General features: G+C 46.1%; 1 protein-coding gene across 4 annotated transcripts; it reads right to left on the reverse strand.

Moving 5' to 3' along the window:
* Window positions 1-8423: 8423 nt before the first annotated feature.
* cnstb (consortin, connexin sorting protein b) lies at window positions 8424-18776 on the reverse strand. 4 transcript variants are annotated; one of them, XM_027015945.2, is made up of 11 exons: window positions 18649-18776; window positions 16301-16398; window positions 15443-15656; window positions 14742-14845; window positions 13275-13305; window positions 12625-12711; window positions 12131-12248; window positions 11553-11571; window positions 11148-11438; window positions 9959-10100; window positions 8424-9820 (listed from the first exon to the last, which is right to left on the reverse strand). In XM_027015945.2, the coding sequence occupies exons 2-11, from the start codon at window positions 16388-16390 to the stop codon at window positions 9603-9605; spliced, it is 1314 nt and encodes a 437-aa protein (XP_026871746.2). In that variant the 5' UTR covers window positions 16391-16398; window positions 18649-18776; the 3' UTR covers window positions 8424-9602. The 4 variants fall into 4 exon arrangements, with proteins under 4 accessions (XP_026871746.2, XP_026871747.2, XP_026871749.2 ...); XM_027015946.2 differs by lacking the exon at window positions 16301-16398; XM_027015948.2 differs by lacking the exon at window positions 16301-16398 and having other exon boundaries at window positions 15443-15826.
* Between the last annotated feature and the right edge of the window lie 1658 nt (window positions 18777-20434).

Here is a 20434-nt window from a genome sequence, read left to right on the forward strand (position 1 = left end):
CTAGAAAGGCCCCAGCTAGGGTCTGAACTTGGACCTCATTATAAACTACCCCTGAGGGGAGGAGGGATCGTTTACACTGTTGTATGCATTATTTATTAAAATAATAAAACCATCCACACTGGAGTTAACGTGGGCTGGGCGACTGGTGTTTACACACTTTTTTCCACCTGGAATAAGAGAATCAATTATTACTCTGCAACATTAGGTGTCTTTATTAGTGTCTTTATTATGTGTGACAGGACACTTAGCGCTTCCCTGTCCTCATCCAGTGCTCAGGTGGGGGTGCGTGGGGGTGCGTGGGGGCTGCGCGGGGGAAGGGACTGTGCTGCATCTCCCCAGGGCGATTCGAGCTCAAGGGCACAGGCAGTATTCAGAGGAAGGACAGCCGGCAAGAACTGGGCCACCATCCCGCGCGGCGGCCCTACCTAGCTACGCCTGGTACACAGAGAGGCAGACACACACAGGAGGATTCACACACACAGTTCAATCCGAACAGCGCCTCCAGGCCAGACGCTGTCTGCCGGTATATGTCCCCCGCCCCGCCCCCGTCCGGCACCCGTCCTCGGCCCTGCTCCTGTGTGTTTGTAAACAGACTGACATCTGTCACGTACTGCAGACAGACATTGCAGCATAAGGCAACACCTGCATTTTGTTCCTAGACCAGGCAGATACGGTAGACAGACAGTAGCACATCTCCTCTCGGCTCCCTCCCCGTCTGAGCTGCTCACATCGCAGGCACGTGGAGTCCCAGCCATCCTGTGGGGGGTTAGGGGACTCAGGGGGACTTGCTCTCCTCTGTACCAGGGGAGGCTGACTCCAGTCATCTGGGAGGTGGGGATTTGTGGAGGAGAACCTGTCGTCTCTCCAGATGGAGGGACAATTTCTGCTGTATTTACACCTACCTGCACTTATGCTGCAAACAACAGACAGCAGCAGGGAGCATAATCTCACCTGTAATCTAGTGGCCTTTCGTCCAGTATTGGCATTAGAGTTTAGGGTGATCTCTCCCACTAACACCAGACTGAATGTAATGTGGATTTATTGAAACAGAAGCTTCTGCTATGTTAGTGTAGCATTCCTGTCTCCATTCCGTAATTGTTTCACGTGGGTGTTCAGTCATACCACGCGCCCTTTAGCGCATGCTGTGACGCCCAGTTGATTCCACGTCCCACTTACCACGTTGCTCCTACACCTGCCTGGGTCACAGTCTATCTCTGTCTCCTGCGCAGATCTACACATCCTCCGTGACTCTCCTCTGACATCTCTGCACCTTCTCTCTCCACCTGCTTCCCAGCCATCTACTGCTTCTCCTGCAATGCTCTAGAAACACCCCCACCCACCCCCGTCTGTGCTACCACATGGGGTGAACAAGACACCAGCAGGGGCAGCAGAGACGCGCCCTGTAAGCACACGTGCACGCGTGTGCCCTGGCGACAGTCATTTACAACAGCATGGCGCAACAGCATGGGGCTTCGCCCCGTGATAACGTGCCAAACTCCCGTGGTGAGCTGGCATAGGCCTGGTGAGGAGGAGGAGGAAGAGATGAAGAGGGGGCAAAGGGAGAGAGAGAGAGAGAGAGAGAGAGAGAGAGAGAGAGAGAGAGAGAGAGAGGAGGAAGTGTTATGTAAGGTTTTTGCAGTACACAGCAAATGCACGATATACTCACAGACCCAGCTGAGAGAAGCAGAAAGGGAGAAGGAGAGAGAGAGAGAAGGAGAGAGAGAGAGGAGGAGAGAGAGAGAGGAGGAGAGAGAGAGAGAGATATAGCAGCACAGACTGGCTGGACTGCCAATGGCTGGCTCACGCTGCAGCAGAAACTTTCAGGAAGAGACTCTTGTGGGTAATTTGCAGCCACGACTCATGGCGAGGCGAACCAGAGGAGGGGTGAGGAGCGGATGTCGGGGGTGGGGTGTGTGTGGGGTGTGTGTGGGGTGTGTGTGGGGAGACACGTGCTAAGCACTGCGCTGGTGTGGAGTGAGGCGAGGGATGTGCTTCCAATATGAAAATATCAGCAGAGTTGCATCTCCAGCAGCGATAACAAAAGAAGAGTAGCAGGAGGGTGGGTCTCAGATTCCAGCCCAGTGCGCTCTCTCTCTCTCTCTCTCTCTCTCTCTCTCTCTCTCTCTCTCTCTCTCTCTCTCTCTCTCTCTCTCTCTCTCTCATTTATCTCTTTGCTCTGTTGTTCCTTTTCCGCCCCATCCCCCACCCCCTTGTATGAGAGAGATGCTTTTAAACACAGGTTAACACTTCGCGCTATCATTGCCGCTTCAGGCGGGCGTGAATCAACACAGCACAGAAAGAAGCTACTGTGACTTCAGATAAGAATGTCATGAGCTCTGCCTGTTCTCCATCTGACTGTGAGTCGTGCATGTTGTCATTGTGTGGGTGGAGGGCAGGGTGTGGGTGGGCGCTTCTGATGGGGGCTTTGGGCGGCTGAGTCACACTCACAGTCACATCTTCCAGGCCGTTCCAACCTCGCCCTGACTTTTTCACCTTGCGTCGCCCTCACCATCCAAAACACCCCCAAATCACTACTTACCCACAGAATACACGCCCGAGGCTTTTCCTACTCACCCAAACAACACCTGCACCCACACATGCACATACGTACTGAATAACCTCTACTGTCATCTCAGTTCTCGTAAAATAATGACTCAAGGGACAAGATGGGGCGAACGGGGAAATGTTGCCACCTTGTGTTGGACGCTGGTATGAAAACGAGGGAATGCGGTGGGATTATGTTGGTGCAGGCTCATACGTTTTCATTAGGAAAACACGAAACTCAGCGGGCGGCAGAAGCCAGGTGGATGCGTGTATTTGTAACCTGCACGTCTTTGATGGCATCAGAGGAACACTGTAAAACAACGAAGAACTCACGAGGCAAGTGTTGCATAGCACGTGCGTTCCTTTCCTGCTCATAAATACAACCATTTCCAAGTCCTCCCTGCTAATGTTTGTGCGTGATGAGAATAGTTTTAAGGGTATGCTAAGATGCCTATTCATGGTTTAATATTTAAACATATCATTTTAAGAATGTAGTTACAGCTCCATTGTCTTGAATTACTAATCACTTCATGATTGCATTCTCTGTGGGTGAGTTTATGCTGTTTATAATAGTTGTAGAACATAAACCTTCCTAACAACATGATATCACAGTTCTAGAACCTTCTAAAAGGCTTCTGAGCTGTTTGTCTGTCACAGTCCGAGAGTCAGAGGTACAGCGAGCGTCTCCTGATGTGTTTTACGTGCTCATCCGAAGTCTGTGTGTGAGAATCATTCCAGCACATGCCAGCCACCTCTGTTAAAACAACACCTTCTCACCATGGGGTCCAGCCTACACACATCTGACCAGCAGAAGTCAGACTATATATACCAACTGAAGTCAGATCCTGGACTTCCGTCCATCATTAAAAGATCCATAGTTTGCATTGATCTTTACAGAGATTGGCAGGATCTTCGTGTTTGGGAGGGATTGTGGCTCAGTGACTGGTTTGCTGAGATTGGTGTGGCCATGTGAACTGCCTCTGCAGAGCATGACAACAGTAACTAGAACAACTGTACCTGTAATAAATTCCATTTGATTGTACTAAGGAACTAAGAGAAGGTGGCTTTGTGTTTCTGGTGATGTCTGGTCATGGCTGGCCTGGGAAGGTCCTGTCCTCGCAGCTGAGATAAGAGTGCTACCAATCCTCCACCAAACCACAACATCAGTCCAGCTGTTTTTAGTGCAGGAGGCAGTGCTACAGGAGATATATGGGAGGCAGTACTTTAATGTGGCATTTAAAGGCCATGCGAGAACGTGCCCTAGAGAACATAGCAAGGGAGAAAACCACCATGGATACACCAGTGAAACGTTGAGCTGTAATTTGAGACCTCCAGTCCACTATGCCCATTAATTGCCTCCATCTTCCATTCAGTATCAACATTTAGGTGAAGTATTAGTTTATACTGAAGGATCTCACGCTCGATGTTCTGGCACCATCTCTCGAGGCTAGGACGGACAGCCGCAGTGTGTGGTGTAGTCGACAGAACGCTGGTAAGAGGCTGCATTTGGTCACGAGCTAAACGGCCCTCGGAGGGGGAGGGGGGGGGCCTTCACCACCGACAACATCCCTCCAGCACTGACGTACGCGCCGTACTGGACCTAGGAGAGACACGGAAAAATTTGCAGAACCGGAGGGAGTTTTTTTAGCATGTCAGATAGACACTCAGGTCCAACAGGAAGGGATTCACTCCCCTCTTCCCTCCTGTTACACATATCCGACCAATCAGAGCCAGACAACCATGATTTTACTAGAGATGTGCAGAACTTTACAGTAACAGGCCACGGCTCACGTACGCTGGTCTGTACAGGTACTAGCAAAGAGAAGCGCTTTGCCAGAACCCTCACAAGTCCAGTGACATCACTTCCAATAATCTCTATGGAGACAGGAGAGGAGAGCGATGAGTCATGGGAGGGGGGAGAGGGGCATGAATCATTCACAGCTTCATCTGTTCTTCCCACATGGCCCTTTTCACATGCTAATAGCTCCCACACTGAATCAGGGGAGAAGTATGGAGTCCAGTTCTAGCCAAGAGTAAGATGGTGTAAGTTATGTGTGCTTGTGTGCGCGTGCATGCGTGTGTGTGTGTGTGTGTGTGTGTGTGTGTGCGCGCGTGCATGCGTATATGTGTGTGTGTGCGCGTGCGTGCGTGTGTGTGTGTGTGTGTGTGTGCGCGTGTGTGTGTGTGTGTGTGTGCGTGTGCGTGCGTGCGTGTGTGTGTGTGTGTGTGTGTGTGTGTGCGCGTGCATGCGTGTGTGTGTGTGCGCGTGCATGCGTGTGTGTGTGTGTGTGTGTGTGCGCGTGCATGCGTGTGTGTGTGTGTGTGTGTGTGCGTGTGCGTGCGTGTGTGTGTGTGTGTGTGTGAGCATGTGAATGAGTTTAGGAGCCTGATGGTTTGGGGAAAGAAACTGTTGCACAGTCTGGTCATGAGAGCTTGAAGGTTTTGGTGCCTTTCCCCAGACAGCGGGAGAGAGGAGAGTTTATGAGGGGTGTGTGGGATCATCCACATTGCTGGTGGCTTTGTGGGTGGTGTGGGTGGTGTAAATATCCGTAATGGAGAGGAGAGGGACTCCAGAGATCTTTTGGTCTGTCTTCACTATTCTCTGCATTCTAGGGGTGGTGAAATCCCCCCCAACCAGGCTGAGATGTGGCTGCATGGGGCGCTCTCTACCCAGGGGAAGATGGTGGGAGAAGGTGAGCTTTCTTTGGCCTTCTCCGGACGTGGGTGCTCCAGACAATCTCAGGTGTCCAGCGGACAGAGATCGCGCCGTACTTTCCTGAAGTCAATAACCACCTCTTTTGTTTTGTCCACATTCAGAAACAGGTTGTTAACTTTGCACCAAACGTCCAGTTCGTAATAGAGTAAGAAAGTGTTATGTAAACAAAGACCTGCATGTAAACAAAGATCTGCATGTAAACAAAGTGGTGGTGGTGGTGTGGGTGGGTGGTGCCACTCCAGGTGGAAGTGGTGGTGCAGGGTCCCCCCTAAAGGACCAGACCACATGAAGGGAATTAAATACTTCTCCTAACTGACCATCCATGGCTGGAGTCGCTGGTGCACGGCAGACTGCACACAATAACAGGTGCAGTCTGTAACTGTAGGTCTGTAAATCACATTTATAGCTCAGGTGCACAAAAAACAGCGAGTCCAGCGAGTGTAGGTACAAGCATGGTGTTTCTCATTGGGGTGGAGTCATTACTGCACCAGCCTCATTTGTAAAGCGTCTGAATATTAAAATGGTCTCGCAGGTATACAGGGGCGTTATTACCTGCTTTAGAGTGGCAGCTCCCACAACAGGAAGATATGCCACACGCCAGTCTTCAGACTTCTAAAACTGCTGCTGTCAGCAGAGCCCAGACCACCAGCTGCAGCTGAAGACCTGCTGCGCCCTCCGCAGACCTGCAGACCCGCGGACTCTGCGCTGGCACGGCTCCGAACCCAAACAGCCCACTGGAACGCTTCACAGTTCATCTGGGACCTGCAATTTCCTTGCACACAGAGAAGGCACTTGTAAGCTAACACACTATTCAAACGTATAAAATCATTCCACTTACTGGCCCACGGGACACCTAATGCTTTTCATCGTCAATAAATCCAAAGGTACAGCTGCTTTATTGGTAATGAAAATACTCTATGGTGGCATTAGCTGGAATTCATCCATTAGTATCCCTGCACTAAACTTTTCCGTGTCAGGAGTGTAGGGACTCGGGACAGCAGTCCTGTGAAGTGCAGGACGTCTCCGGCATTAGGCCCAGATAACACAGAACTACTGCACTTGGTAAACTCCAAATCCCACAGTGCAGTGGCCTCAATAACCTTTTACACTATTCATTAGCATGAGCAGATGCTCCCCTGTGATTGGTTTAATAATAGATCAAAGGCGTTCCAGCAAGACACATGTCCATGCAGAGCAATGCATAAACAGTCCTCTTTTTCGACGAAGCTGGCCGAGGCAGTGAGAGAGGCAGGTGTGCTAGGACAAGGTGACGACACTTCGCAGACACAGCGGAGAGAGCTCCAGATCTTCTTAGCGTCTGTGTCATGAGTACCTCACATTAACTACTTCAGGAGAGATGCAGCCGAGAAGCAACGGCTAAAATAGATTTCAAAAGGGTTGTGAAAGTGCTAAAACATGTTATTCACTGCTGCTCTTTAAAGGCAAGTGCAGGCAAGCAGAGCTCCTAATGCAAAGTGTTTTATACAAATATACTGGAAACAGGGTTGTATTTGTCCACTTTAAATTCAGCACTGATGAGTGAGAAGGAAAAAGATGATCTTTAAATCTGCTTATGAAAACCTCAAGAGTCTCTCGCACACACGCACACACGCACCTTTGAAGTGGCCTCTTCTGTAAAGCACCCATGTACACAAACAGTACACGGAAATGAAGAACCACAATGAGCTGCCATGTCCACACAGCTGTCAGCGCAGTGGACATCAGTATAGTGGACACAGTGCAGTGGACACAGTGCAGTGGACATCAGTATAGTGGACACAGTGCAGTGGACACAGTGCAGTGGACACAGTGCAGTGGACATCAGTATAGTGGACACAGTGCAGTGGACATCAGTATAGTGGACACAGTGCAGTGGACACAGTGCAGTGGACACAGTGCAGTGGACATCAGTATAGTGGACACAGTGCAGTGGACACAGTGCAGTGGACACAGTGCAGTGAGACCCATTCTCAGCATTAGTCAGCAGCATTCACAACCATCTTGTTAAGCTGCTCCACTCGGAATAACAGTGTTCCTGCCATGATGGTCACTTTTCCCAGGACTATGACACGACACCAGACAGGTGTGCGGTCCACCTCCTATCTATGGCTTGCCACATGCACCGTGGACTCCAAGAGCACGACTGTGTCTTGCGGGCACACGATGGCCAGAGACTACAGCTGGGCCACGTCAGTCACGTGTACCATGTCAACCTCCACGTCCCGCAGCTCTGATGTGCCGGGGGAACAGTGTAGTTCTTTTTTTTTTCAGGAGAATAAAATAATTTGTGTCAGCCCATCATCTCCAAAGTTTAAAGCTTTCATACCATTTTACACCACAGCAGGTCATATGCTTGTGCCACTGGTACCTAAAGGTAAGATGAACGTTCTGAGGTTACGGGGCTGCTGGATCCATGAACCGGCTGAGGGGGGGATTCATCTGTCCCCGTCTTACGAAGCGATGAGTGCAGCTGTAACCCGGTCGCATGTGATCAGCATATATGACCTTTGTAAGGCTGATTCCATTTCTCTGCCGTGGGGCTGGTTTAGTCCTTATTAAAGATCAGTGTTAAGAAGAGACATTCGCATGGGTGATGAAACCTATCATAATAAATAACTGAGTCGACCTTCCTGAATTCCTCTACTGGATATCCCGAGTACGCATCAAGTCACCATGGTTATGGGTTCAGTGATAAGGGCTTTTGCTGGACAGGGAAATCATCGCCATTACACCCGCAGGTATCGAGATTAGGTACTGACATGCAGATTGCGTAACTTCGATAAACGAGGCTTTGTACTGAACAAGACCCGCATGCCATCGCAGGACGGCGGATCACAGCCGTGGCTGTCCACGGGAGAAAGATAGCGGATCCTGAGCGTCAGCTTGCCAACAGTGACACCTTGTGCTACGAATTCAGTATTACATCATATTCCAATCTGTCAGACAGGAGAGGCGCCCCATCAGTTACTGATACAGTGTGTGATCCTTGAACAAAGTGTCCCATTGTAATGTACTTTAAAATGTACTTTATTTTGCACCTAAACCTAAGCCATTTTTCCTGTTTTTCTTTTGCTGAATGAGGGAATAACAACCAAAAAAGGGGGTGTTTTTGGACAACACACTGCTGTACAAATTTGATCCAAAATGAAAATATGGCACAGGATACGTCACAGAACAACAGATTTTATTTATCTCAGTAATCACAGTGACCATAAAAGAATATGAAAATTCCATAGTGATACACATAAATACAGAACATTATTAAAGAACTACCAACACTACAAGACTCAATGTTGTCCCCTTAAGATCTGCTACTATCCTTTTATTGTGCCCTGCCATGCCCTTCACCAAACCACGCCCTTCTACAAACCACATCCTCGACAAACCACGCCCTTCTACAAACCACATCCTCACCAAACCACGCCCTTCTACAAACCACATCCTCAACAAACCACGCCCTTCTACAAACCACATCCTCGACAAACCACGCCCTTCTACAAACCACATCCTCGACAAACCACGCCCTTCTACAAACCACATCCTCGACAAACCACGCCCTTCTACAAACCACATCCTCGACAAACCACGCCCTTCTACAAACCACATCCTCAACAAAACACGCCCTTCTACAAACCACATCCTCAACAAACCACGCCCTTCTACAAACCACATCCTCAACAAACCACGCCCTTCTACAAACCATATCCTCAAACCACGCCCTTCTACAAACCACACCCTCAGCAATCCATGCCCTTCTACAAACCACATCCATCACCAAACATCCAAAAGTGACTACAAGCAAATCAGTTCCCCATTACAGATGAATAAAAGTGAAGAAAGTCTATTTCTCAACAAAGCAACGATCAATACTGAACTGTGAATCTCATAGTTCTAAGGTGCTGGGGACTTGTGCAAATGTGCCTGTATTACCTTCACATTATGCAAAACAAAGCTAACAAAAATGTGCACTTTCTGTGGTGATAACACCACTAGAAATCTGTCCAGTCGAAACATAAGTATCAAATACATTTTAACACATAAATAGACATGAACAGTACATTATGAAATTAATTGGTGATGGAACTTGAGTGCATAGAAATATTGCTCAATCCAGTTAATTTCATGTTAAATCTATACAAGTGTATTGCAGAATCTAAATGTGCATCATGTGGATCATGCACAACTACACAGTGGCTTCACTAAGTAACATTAAGGCCTTTTTGGCATATTGAGATCTTAAGGAGTTTTTTCAGTAGGTACAGTGATACCCTTGGAGTCTTTTGACAACTCAAAGAAATGACTGGGAAAACCAGGGCGTCGTTCCAGTCTGAGAGGCTGTTAATCAGGGCGATGACGACGTGGGCGTGAACCAGTGCGTGAGAGTGTCCATCCCTCGTCGCACGGGTCCAAAGTAAAAGTCCATGTTTTGTGAAAAATCTGTGCAGACGTTTGAATAAGCCCCGCCCATGAGGCAGAAAATTGCAGTCCCACCCATGCTGATCACCGTGGTCACCAGGCACAGAAGAAAGAAGAGCAAGCAAGAGGCTCCGCCCACTTCATCTGTGTAGTACGAAATGCAGAAATTTTTTCGTTAATTTACACTTCATAAACAGTTTAACGATGCTATTTGAGGTGCCAGTCAGTAAGCATTTATCCATAAAACGCCGACTCTGATACAGCACGTGGGCGGTGTCGTACCAGTGTCGAGTGTGTTGTCCATTTCACTGAAACGGACTTTGCGTCTGTAGGAGCCTTTGGGTGGAACGTGGTTGGTGATACCGGCTCCACAGTGACGTGAACTCTTCCTCAGGATGGACACCAGGCCTTTGGAGGGGACGCTCTACAACGAGACGAGTGAGACATCAGGACGTATGAAGCTTCCCATACAAAGGCTGGAGTCTTTCAGGACTGCAGTGGACAGAGAGATTACGGTCCAGGGGCTAAATGAACAAGCACAGACTAGGCAAACACAGAGCAGTGACACTAACACACCGCCACCTCAGCGCTAGAGCTGATGTTGTAATGGCAAAGGGTCACCACATGGGGTCAGTGTGTACAGCGAGTGAACTGAGAGAATTCTCCATCCACTAGAGTTGCATGTGTGCTTATCATGTTGAATACTTTCATCTGTGTTTATGATGTGGATTACAAAATCAAATATAAACAGGTTTAGCACAGTCATACACAGATGATAATTAGATGTCAGATAATAATGATAATTAGTAGCAGATTCATCGTCTTACATCTCGGTTTCTGTGTTATTTGTGTAACATTTAGGTAACTGCCATATTAAATAAATCATTCAAGACATTATTAGAACTTTTAACTTTAGAAACAAGTACTTGTTCTATGTTTAACAAGCTTATTTAAAGCCGTTTAATAAAAGTGAGTGTTTGTGAATACGATTAGGTGTTTCAGAGACTCAGCCTGTCTGCCGTGCAGTTCAGACGCATCTGTGCCTGCTCTCCCCTCTGCTGTGGGCCTGTGGCGTCTTTGTGTTCTACAGCAGGACCACGCCCGGCCGATTAGGGAGTCGTATTCTCCCTAAACCAGTTTTCCACAAATTCCTGCGGCTGTTGTGAGTCCTGAGTGTGACATCACCTCGGTTTTGTTTTCAGAGACTTAATGAGATGCTTCCCTCCCCTTGACCAAAGGGGTCAGCTAATTGGAAGCAGATGCCACTCGGTCAGGTTAGCAACAGCACAGCGGCAGTTGTTTTCCCCCTTATTCCAGATCTCTGAGGGATTTTACAGCGCTATAAGGTCCAACAGGTGACGAGGCGGGTCTAAAGCTGGAACTTCCCTCCAATCTGCCCGTGTCAGGCTCCAGTCTATTCAAATGGTGTTTTAAGGGAAAGAATCTGCACTACAGAATGTGTCCACCTCACCTGCTGGGCTAGAACTGGTTTAACCAGCTCCTCTCCAGACGCCAACCCTGCTGTGGCCAAATCGTCCTGGAGCTCGTCCGTCAAACCATCGTCTTCCTCCCCAAATTCCTCCCCAAAATCCTCCTCCAACTCCTCCTCTTCATCCTCCATTCCCTCCTCTGGTTCGCTGCGTGGCAACGAGGATTCGTTCTCTTTCTCCTCCCACCGTGCTGGGTACCCTCGGGGCGTCTCCTCAACCGACCTCCTCTCCCCCACTGCTGGCGTTGGGCTGGTGGCCAGGTCAACCACGCCCTGTAGAAATGCAGCCTTGGATACTATACGCTCCAAAACCTACTTCCCACCCATGCAAAGGTCGTTCTGACTGTATCTGTGGACGGGACAGTGTCTGCTTGGCTTCATCCTTACCTGACCAGTGCGATTAGGTCTGAAAGGAAGAGAGGCAAGGTGTTCAGTCTCACTGCGCCAAAACTACGCACTATGGGCATGGTAACTCTGAGGTCAAACGACCACGTACAGCCCACCATTGTACATTTAGGAATGTGTTCTTAACGAGGATCAAGTTCTTGTCTTGACATGAACATTTGGACAGAAAAAAACGTGTTCAGGCTGCCTTGTGCATCTACATAGTCGAGCTCAAACATGTACTTGTTTCAGCGGGTTAGTTGTGTGTCTTCTTCTTATTTTATTTACAAAAATACTGTAAAAATATTGTAAATATTTAAAATATTGTAATATTGTAAAAAAAAAAAAAAAGAAAGAAACTGGGCAGGCACACAGCACAGATGAAACCAAACATGATCAGATTGTATGTTGTGTCAGCATTTGGTTTGTCTTTTCACTAAACAACCTTTCTGCAAACTCTCCGTGGCTTTTGGATTTGTCCTGGAGCTGGTCTTTAGAGTGCTTGTGCTGGGTTTCTGCCTCATCTATCAGACGGTCCATGTACACTTGATATCAATGAGGCAGAGACAGCATTACCTCACCTTTGGTGTGTTTGGCAGATTTGACTCAGAGAGTCCATGCATTTGGACTCGGCATCGTTGCCCTGGGTATTCATAGGTGTGCTGCTTCCGGCTGTAGTGCCAGACTTCCACTGGGATTCTGTGAACAACCAAAATTGATGACCTTGATTAGCCTTCGTCCTCCTCCTCCTCATCTTTCCCTGCCGTTGTCTCTTTTCCACGCACCACTTTAATCACAATCTTAACATCACGTTCACACTCCCCTTTCACCCAGTCTACATGCTGCTATGCTGAAAAACAAGTTAAACCATCTGTGCCAGACAAATGAATTGTTTCAGTACTGTAGATAAGTAGAAGACAGCTCACCAAACTCTCACGAGATCTGGCTATTACAGCAGTGTACAGCTACGCCAGGAACAGCATTCTAATGAGGCACTTCTGAAGGGCTACAGCTTCTAACATGCATGATTCTCACCCGTGTGTGGAGGTGTAGTGTGCGACGCCACCTGCCTTACCCCACTCCTCCTGCAGGGAGGTCAGGTTGGAGATCAGCCTCTCGTGGTACAGCTGCTCCAGGCGCAGAAACTGCACCGCCCACGGGTCTGGCAGATGAGGTGCGTTAAAGACCTCACACCTAGCGTGGTGACCACAACCCGATGGTTTTCATTGAAGTCTCAGTATGATCTCTGGGTTTTAGAAGAAAGCTAATTCCTATCGGGAGCACACACTAGAAAAGTATCATTTTATGATCTGAAATTCCTTCAGACTGGATCCAGTGCCCTTCCTCTTTAGAGAGGCGCCAACATCAGCGCAGAGAGGTCTGTCCTTGACAGCTTCCACCAGCACACACCCACTCATGTCACCATGGCGACAGAATAAACAGCGCAATTATCCCAGATAGGAAGGGCAGTAAAGGGAAGACAAAAGAGGACATGGATATAAGATAACCCCCCGACTTTTGTTGTAATCAGATCAGATCCTGATCACAGCTAAGAGATCAGATGCTAATCACTGCTAAGGTATAAGATATCACTCTGATTACTGCTACACTGGACCCTGAAACATGGCACACTCAAACAGAAATCTACAACCAAAAAAATAGAAGTTAGCATTATCCTCCAGTGTCCTGTTTATTAAAAGGGGTGGGCCCCAGTTGAAAGGATACAGTCCTCCTCAAGGAAATACGATTCTGCTATCTGTAAAAAAGGAAATCATTAGATGAAGATGGACCTCACTGTCGCGTCTCTGTGCTTGCTTTAACCTGATTTACTTCCAGATACATGCTTGGCCATAGTGAGCTTGCACTCCCAGTAGAGCTTAAATCAAGGTCACGTCTCCTTGTAGACTAATAGATGTCTAGCTTGTAAGATGGGAGTTCAGCTGGATAGTGTTCAGATCGAACATTTAACTGATTCTGAGCTCTAATTCAATTTTAGCTCCCTTCATAAGAAGTAGTTGTGACTGCGTCGATTGTGTGCCGGCAGTGCTGTGCTGACCCAAGCTTGACCCTAGAGTCTTACAGTCACATGGGAGCTAAGACCCTACTGATCTTCATGCTTACCTGCTTCTACCAAGACCGGTTCTCTTTCTGGAAAGCAGCATATGATTCATGTTAAAGACGTTAAGTGTGGAGTAGTAAAATCATGACGGATACGCTAACAAATCTCGGTGCTAAGACCTTGCTGTAGACTCCTGCATTCTGTGTGCACGGTACAGAAACTGCAGACGTCGTGTGGTGTGCAGGGTGGCAGCATTACACAGCATTTGAGAGCATCTGTTGAGCGTTTTAAACGTGGTCACAGCAGTTGCTAACTGGAGCTTTAATTATTAATGAAGTGCTTTGGCTTGATCATGTATCATGTAACCCAGTGGCTGCAAAAACAAGGGCACAGGAAGGTTCTCTCTGCACGAGGTGGACAATCTGGACCTCCACACACGAGGTGGACAATCTGGACCTCCAGACATGAGGTGGACAATCTGGACCTCCAGACATGAGGTGGACAATCTGGACCTCCAAACACGAGGTGGACAATCTGGACCTCCAGACATGAGGTGGACAATCTGGACCTCCAAACACGAGATGGACAATCTGGACCTCCAAACACGAGGTGGAAAATTTGGACCTCCAGACACGAGGTGGACAATCTGGACCTCCAAACATGACGCGGACAATCTGGACCTCCAAACACGAGGTGGACAATCTGGACTTTCAAACACATATCTTAAGTCACACCTGTACACAACACTGAGAAGACCAACCCATGACACTTATTCTAGATGTTTACCAAAACCTTTTTGCTGATTGCTTTTACACTAACAAAAGGTCTTGTCAAGAGCTGGCATCCAAAACATAAGAAAGATGAAGTAATCAGCAAGTTGCCAAATGGGTTTGGTGACTCAGCACTGCAAGAAAGACCATAGAAATCATGTCTATTGTCTTTCTCAAGAAAATGTGATATACATATTTAAATTAGCATTTGAAAAATAAATTGACTAACATTTGTATGCACCATAAATTATACAGTATAACATTACCTCTATCTCTATGGCCATGACTGCACTGTATGCTATGCTTAATCAAGTGGTCGGGAGCTAATTGCAGCTATGAGTGCAGAACGGACCAAAAACAGACCTGGTGTAAGGAGTGTGGCAGAAGCATGTGGTTGCTGTGTTCAGCTAGAGAGCGCAGAGAGGCCAGCAGAGAGGGACTCGGCCCAGGAGCTCTACAGAAAGCACCTTCCAACGAATACCAAGGTAATGGCGCCTAGTTAGTAGCATCAATTAAAGCCTTCGACAACACAAGCACATTCATGCACTAGCATGACCTCTGAGGTCAGCATGGAGCATCTGGTGGAAAAAAACTACCAAATATTCCGGCTTCAACGGGCAGGTTTTTAGTAGTTTCATGTTCATTCATTGGCACACAGACCCTTTTCACCAGATCTTTCAAAATGAATGGAAAACCCCAAATACGTTTTGCCTTCATATTTACCTTAATATGGGTTATAAGGTCAGAATGTACAATTTAAACAAGCTAAGAATTCTGTATAAAATACAAAAGGCAGAAAATTGGGTAATAATTACAAGAAGTGTTTAGAGATATTCTCATCAAATACTGACTGACTAAACAGTAGGTCTAATCATTTTTTAAATGTTTAAGCAAAATTACTAAATTATGGTCATGTGCATGAGTACATTAGTTAAAGAAGGGCATTAGATTGTTCAGCCTAACGCAACAAATAAACAGTTACATCATGAAGACAAACTGCATGTTCTTTCAGTTTGGGTTGGAGATCACGGGACCTGCTCACTACTACACTCAGACATGTTTACCCAATCCACTGCTGTCTAAGGGGAAAATTGTGGGCTCCAGCCCTGGTCTCTCATCTGGGTTCCTGCTCCATCTTGTGGGCTCCAGCCCTGGTCTCTCGTCTGGGCTCCTGCTCCATCTTGTGGGCTCCAGCCCTGGTTTCTCGTCTGGGTTCTCACTCCTGATGTCTTCTGGCACTGCTCCCAAGTCGATAGCTCCTGGTTCCATCAGCTTGTTCTGGTTCTCATCAGAAACAAAGGAGCAGGAGGTGATGATGGTGTTTCTGCTGTTGGACTACTCCCTGATGCTACTGTCACCTCCTGCCTTGGCCTCCTCTGTTCTGGGGTCTCCGATAACTTCAAAGCACTCTAAACATCAAAGCACTCCAACAGGTGACCATGAAGAGCCTGAATATTCAAATTTGACAAACACAAATTTTATAAAATATTTACTTCGGTGCATAAATAAAACCTCACTTCTTCTAACAATACAGCTGTTATGACAAAATCTTCCCTCTTTTGTTTCAAATGTCTAAACAACTATCGTGTTATAGCCACATGGCCACATGGCCCTGTGAAATAGGTCACCTAAAATTGTGATATTTTAACACAAATCATCAAAGTACATCAGAGAATCCTCCCCTATGCAGTAAACATTTTATTCACCTTGCTAAACCTAAAACATAAATGGCTTGTGTTTAGATAGGCACACTTGTTTTGGAAGGAATGTGTTTTGGGCCTAACCATTGGCCTGCATTTTAGTCAAAGCATTGAAACCGGGTTGCCTTAGTGGTAACCTCCTGCCTCCTCTATCGTTTCGCTGCTACTCTCAAGGCCAGATGGAACGCTGCCGGCAGAATGTCAGCTCGTGTGTGCACTCACAGACAAGCAGTGACCACCGGCCTGTGGTGCTTTCTGCATGTGCTCAGCAGGACAGCGAGGCGGCAGGGGTGGGGTGTGAGTGCTGACCATGGTGCTCACTGGAAATAAAGTGTGACGTGTCAGTAAGGTAATCAGGGTGAACAATGGGGACAGAAAGCTGAAAGAAAGCACCAGGAACGTTCCTCTCTCGACACGCCCGCATCATGACAGATGTGCTCCGTTTAGTATCAACAACAGCGCAACAGAAGACATTGGACGATAAAGCACAGAATGCCTGGTCTATGCCCAAGCTAGACACAGTAGTTTACTCTCTGCCACAGGGCATCATAGTGGTATTTTATGTTTTGGTTCATAGAGGTATTTTATGGTGTTTTGGTGCATATGTGATATTTTATGCTGTTTTGGTGCATATCTGGTATTTTATGGTGTTTTGGTGCATATCTGATATTTTATGCTGTTTTGGTGCATATGTGGTATTTTATGGTGTTTTGGTGCATGTGTGGTTTGACTGTTTTAAGAATAATGGTCCTTTTTGAGCTCTTTTTTATGCCAAGTCCCCCAAATTTAGGTGCTTGTAATTTAAAGTCAATTATGGCATGCTAAAATATTTTAAAAGAAATGCATTATTTCTTGCAGGCAATAAATCCATCAAGCCTGCAACTTCGGTTTGAGGTACTGAAGTTTTGCCAAGACATTTCTGGTTGTGGTTTTTAGTGATCTATGCCCTCTGCCTCCATTTGCTTGGAGTCAGATGCACGGTTTATTAAACAGAAGCTGATGTACTGCATTTGTCCTACAGAGTTAAGTAAAGTGATACATTTAACTATGTTACTGTTTTAAAATGTTTTAAGTTTTAAAATGTTATTTGTTTCCTTTCTTTATTTTAACATTTCACTACAAAGGATGTTGAGCTGCATTTACATGCTTTATAAATAAACTTGTTTGTCATCGTCGTCGTCGTTGTTGAGTATGGTTGTGTAGTACGGAGCACAGGTGTGGAGTATTGAGTCATGCCATTGTTTCCATTATGGTTCATGGATAAGAAACTATGGGATGTTTTCAACACTCTGAAGTTGTTTTTTCTTTTCTCCACACATGAACAGTCCCACTGGTTTATCATTGCATCATATGTCTCTATAAAGCCCTCAGAAGCCTGACATCTCTTTGTACTGGTTAGTTTTCCTTTTGGGTTTGATTTGCTTTTATATCTGACTATCTTTTGTGTGTAGTAGATCTTTCCTCCAGCATGGAGGTTGTTGGTGAGTTTACAGCTCTTTGAGGGTATTTCTTTATTGTTGACCTCCAGAGCCAGAGGAACTCCATGCTGGGCCTGAGAGGAGTGGCTCTGACTAGCTCCGCCCACCAGGGGGAGTGAAGGACACATCGCTTCATTAAATACCTACTCGTATTTAATTTAGACCAAGCTTAGTGAATTTGTGAGATTTGTGTAGCCTTAATGAGAAACTGGCCCAGGGAAACCTGCCAGGAGTTGTGATCTTTTCATGTACAGCCCTAGTTAGTTTGGAAAGAATGCTTGCTGTGGTTCCTGAAAGTTAAAGTCATTCCAGCATGAGCAGCTGTGACCCGCTGGGCAGCCTGTTAAGAGAACGCTGCACTATAAAGCTGCAGAAAAGCGTTATTGGCTCGTGTGCTGTCTGGATCTACTGAGACATGACCAAGCACCAGAGGGATCTGGCAGCTTCTGAACAACTACAGAACGAAAGGAGCAGGGGAAGAACATGGTTTAATAACAAAGTTGTTGCCAAATATGATCTATAGATTTTTTTTTTTTTTTTAGAATGGAGCCCTTTTCTATAGTTCTCTTTTCTAGATAAATGCGAATCTTTGCAGTTTATATAACCAAAAGATTCCATTGCACAAAAAGTGTAAAATAATAAAACCTTCAATGTTATTTTGTAGTCTTTAATTTTGGACATTCCAAACTATTTGCCAGTGTGATTTTATAGTAAGTGGTAAATCTATCCTCTCTTAGTTTTACCAGGTTGCTATCCTACAATAACATTCAAAACGCCTAGATCTGGCACGCGGACGTGAGGTTGCCAGGGCGCACTGAGCTAAAAAGTGTTCCTGCTCGCGTGTCACTTGCTCGTGCGTGTCTGCTGATTCTTTGCAAGCGATAGTGTACAGCGTGCCCCACTCATATTTAAGGTATTTATAAAATAAGTGCCTAACCAATACACAGTCGGCTCAGCATGGTTTAACGCCATAAGCTGCCCTATGTCATTCGCCCTGCCATGCACGGTATCACCTGTCTTTTGCGTGTTCGTTACAAAACTCTACAGCTCTGTCGCATGCCATAGCGTTCCGTGCAATATGCATTCACTTACATCAGAATTAGACACTGGTCCCAGAAAGCTCCCTGCTGGGCGACGGGTTGCGCGTACTCCACGGGTCTTCGGAACCTGGCGCTGTAACTAGGGAGGACATATATGTGGAAACAGATCGGGAAGGCGGGTTTCACAACTGTGCAGCTGTTTTCGATGCAGTCAGGGGCGTCGCTTTGCAACGCTTCACTGAAAGTTCTTTGTAAAGTTGTAGCGCCATCTAGCGGTTTACTGACGGTACTGGTCTTGAATGCTTCATATTTAGGGTCCAGGGCCCACTGTGAGCTCTAGCCTGCTGTGAGATATTTTATCTATCTTACACATGATCATTATTATACAGAATATATGGCTGACCAGGTGACATTTATCCAGGTTAGGCTCCGTATAGCCTATAGCAGTCTTTAAATGTCCGAATATGACATAGTAACTATTCATAACAATGTAATAGATGTAGTTGGATACAAATAAAATTCTCAAATTGTAACACATTTACAAACTTAATATTGTTTTCTTAACATAATTAATTTATCCACAAATAAAAGCTATTCTTGTCACAGGGTTTGCGAGTTTCTACCAATATTTCATAACTCAAATTTAGTTGTAATTGTAATTGTTAGCAATTTTAGCGTTAATTCTGATCATGTACAAAACACACCATAGCAACATTTGTATCTGTATTACAATTGGCTGGTGTCAGTTAACATGTCACAGGATTCCACATTACCTTGGAAGTACTGACTACTACTACTAACCGTTGAACATCAATTTATACTGAATATTGAGGCTCTTCTTATGGTAAAAACTCTTCTTGGTCATGGTTTCTCATAATATGCTCCATAAAGTAATAAAAATTACATGATGTACATTTTTCTTTTAAATTCCTAAAACTCTCAATTTAGCAATAATCAAATATTTGATTAAGAAACTGAACCTCTATCTGTGTGAGCTAATTCACTTACCACCCCCTTTATTACAAATATTTATTTCTTGGAAACAGCTTTTTAAGAGTGAGTCTGTTGTCCATCTGTTGGCTGGATGATGATCTGCATTGGCTGATCTCCAACCCCTCATCAGCGGACTGTTTCTGGCCCGATCTTGGCCACTAGCCTGGGCATTTTTGGGTTGTGGACCACTGTCAGCCCAGCCATGACACTGACACATGTACAAACCAGGGACACTGCTGTGCCCAATTGATTCATAACAGTGCAACATCCACTACCGTGTCACTACCATGGTGCTTCTGTGATGGCACCATGACCCAGCAGTGGACCCGAGAGGGGAAACTGATCAGTGATGAAGGGTGTTGAGGGTGGCTGACAAGCTGTGCATGGTAACAGATGGGCCTTGGTCTATAAATACACACACAAAAAATGCACCTATAAGTTCAGCTACAATGGCACGTGAGTCTTTGGGGAAAATGAGGTGTTGATAATAAAGTGGGTGCAGATTGTGAAGACCAGTTTTGAATATTCTGTAATCTCTAAGGTACTGGAGAACGCTACACCTCAAAGCATCAGGAGTCATACACGAGGGGTGTCTCCACACTAAGACTGAGGAGTGTGTTAAGAAAATCAAATGATGGATGTAGACTGACTTACTGGTAGATAATTTAGACAAAACAGAGATGTTTACAGTTTTCTATTAGTTGTCAGGGGCTTTCCATTTACTGGAAGGTGAAACTTTGGTAATAATTTATCCTATATTAAAGACTTGAAAATGGCCACCATTTAAATACTGCACATTACAAAACATCACTGCTGGCCTTCCTTACATAAAGATCTGGGTGTTT

Source organism: Electrophorus electricus, chromosome 3 (assembly GCF_013358815.1).
Source record: "Electrophorus electricus isolate fEleEle1 chromosome 3, fEleEle1.pri, whole genome shotgun sequence".
NCBI lineage: Eukaryota > Metazoa > Chordata > Actinopteri > Gymnotiformes > Gymnotidae > Electrophorus > Electrophorus electricus.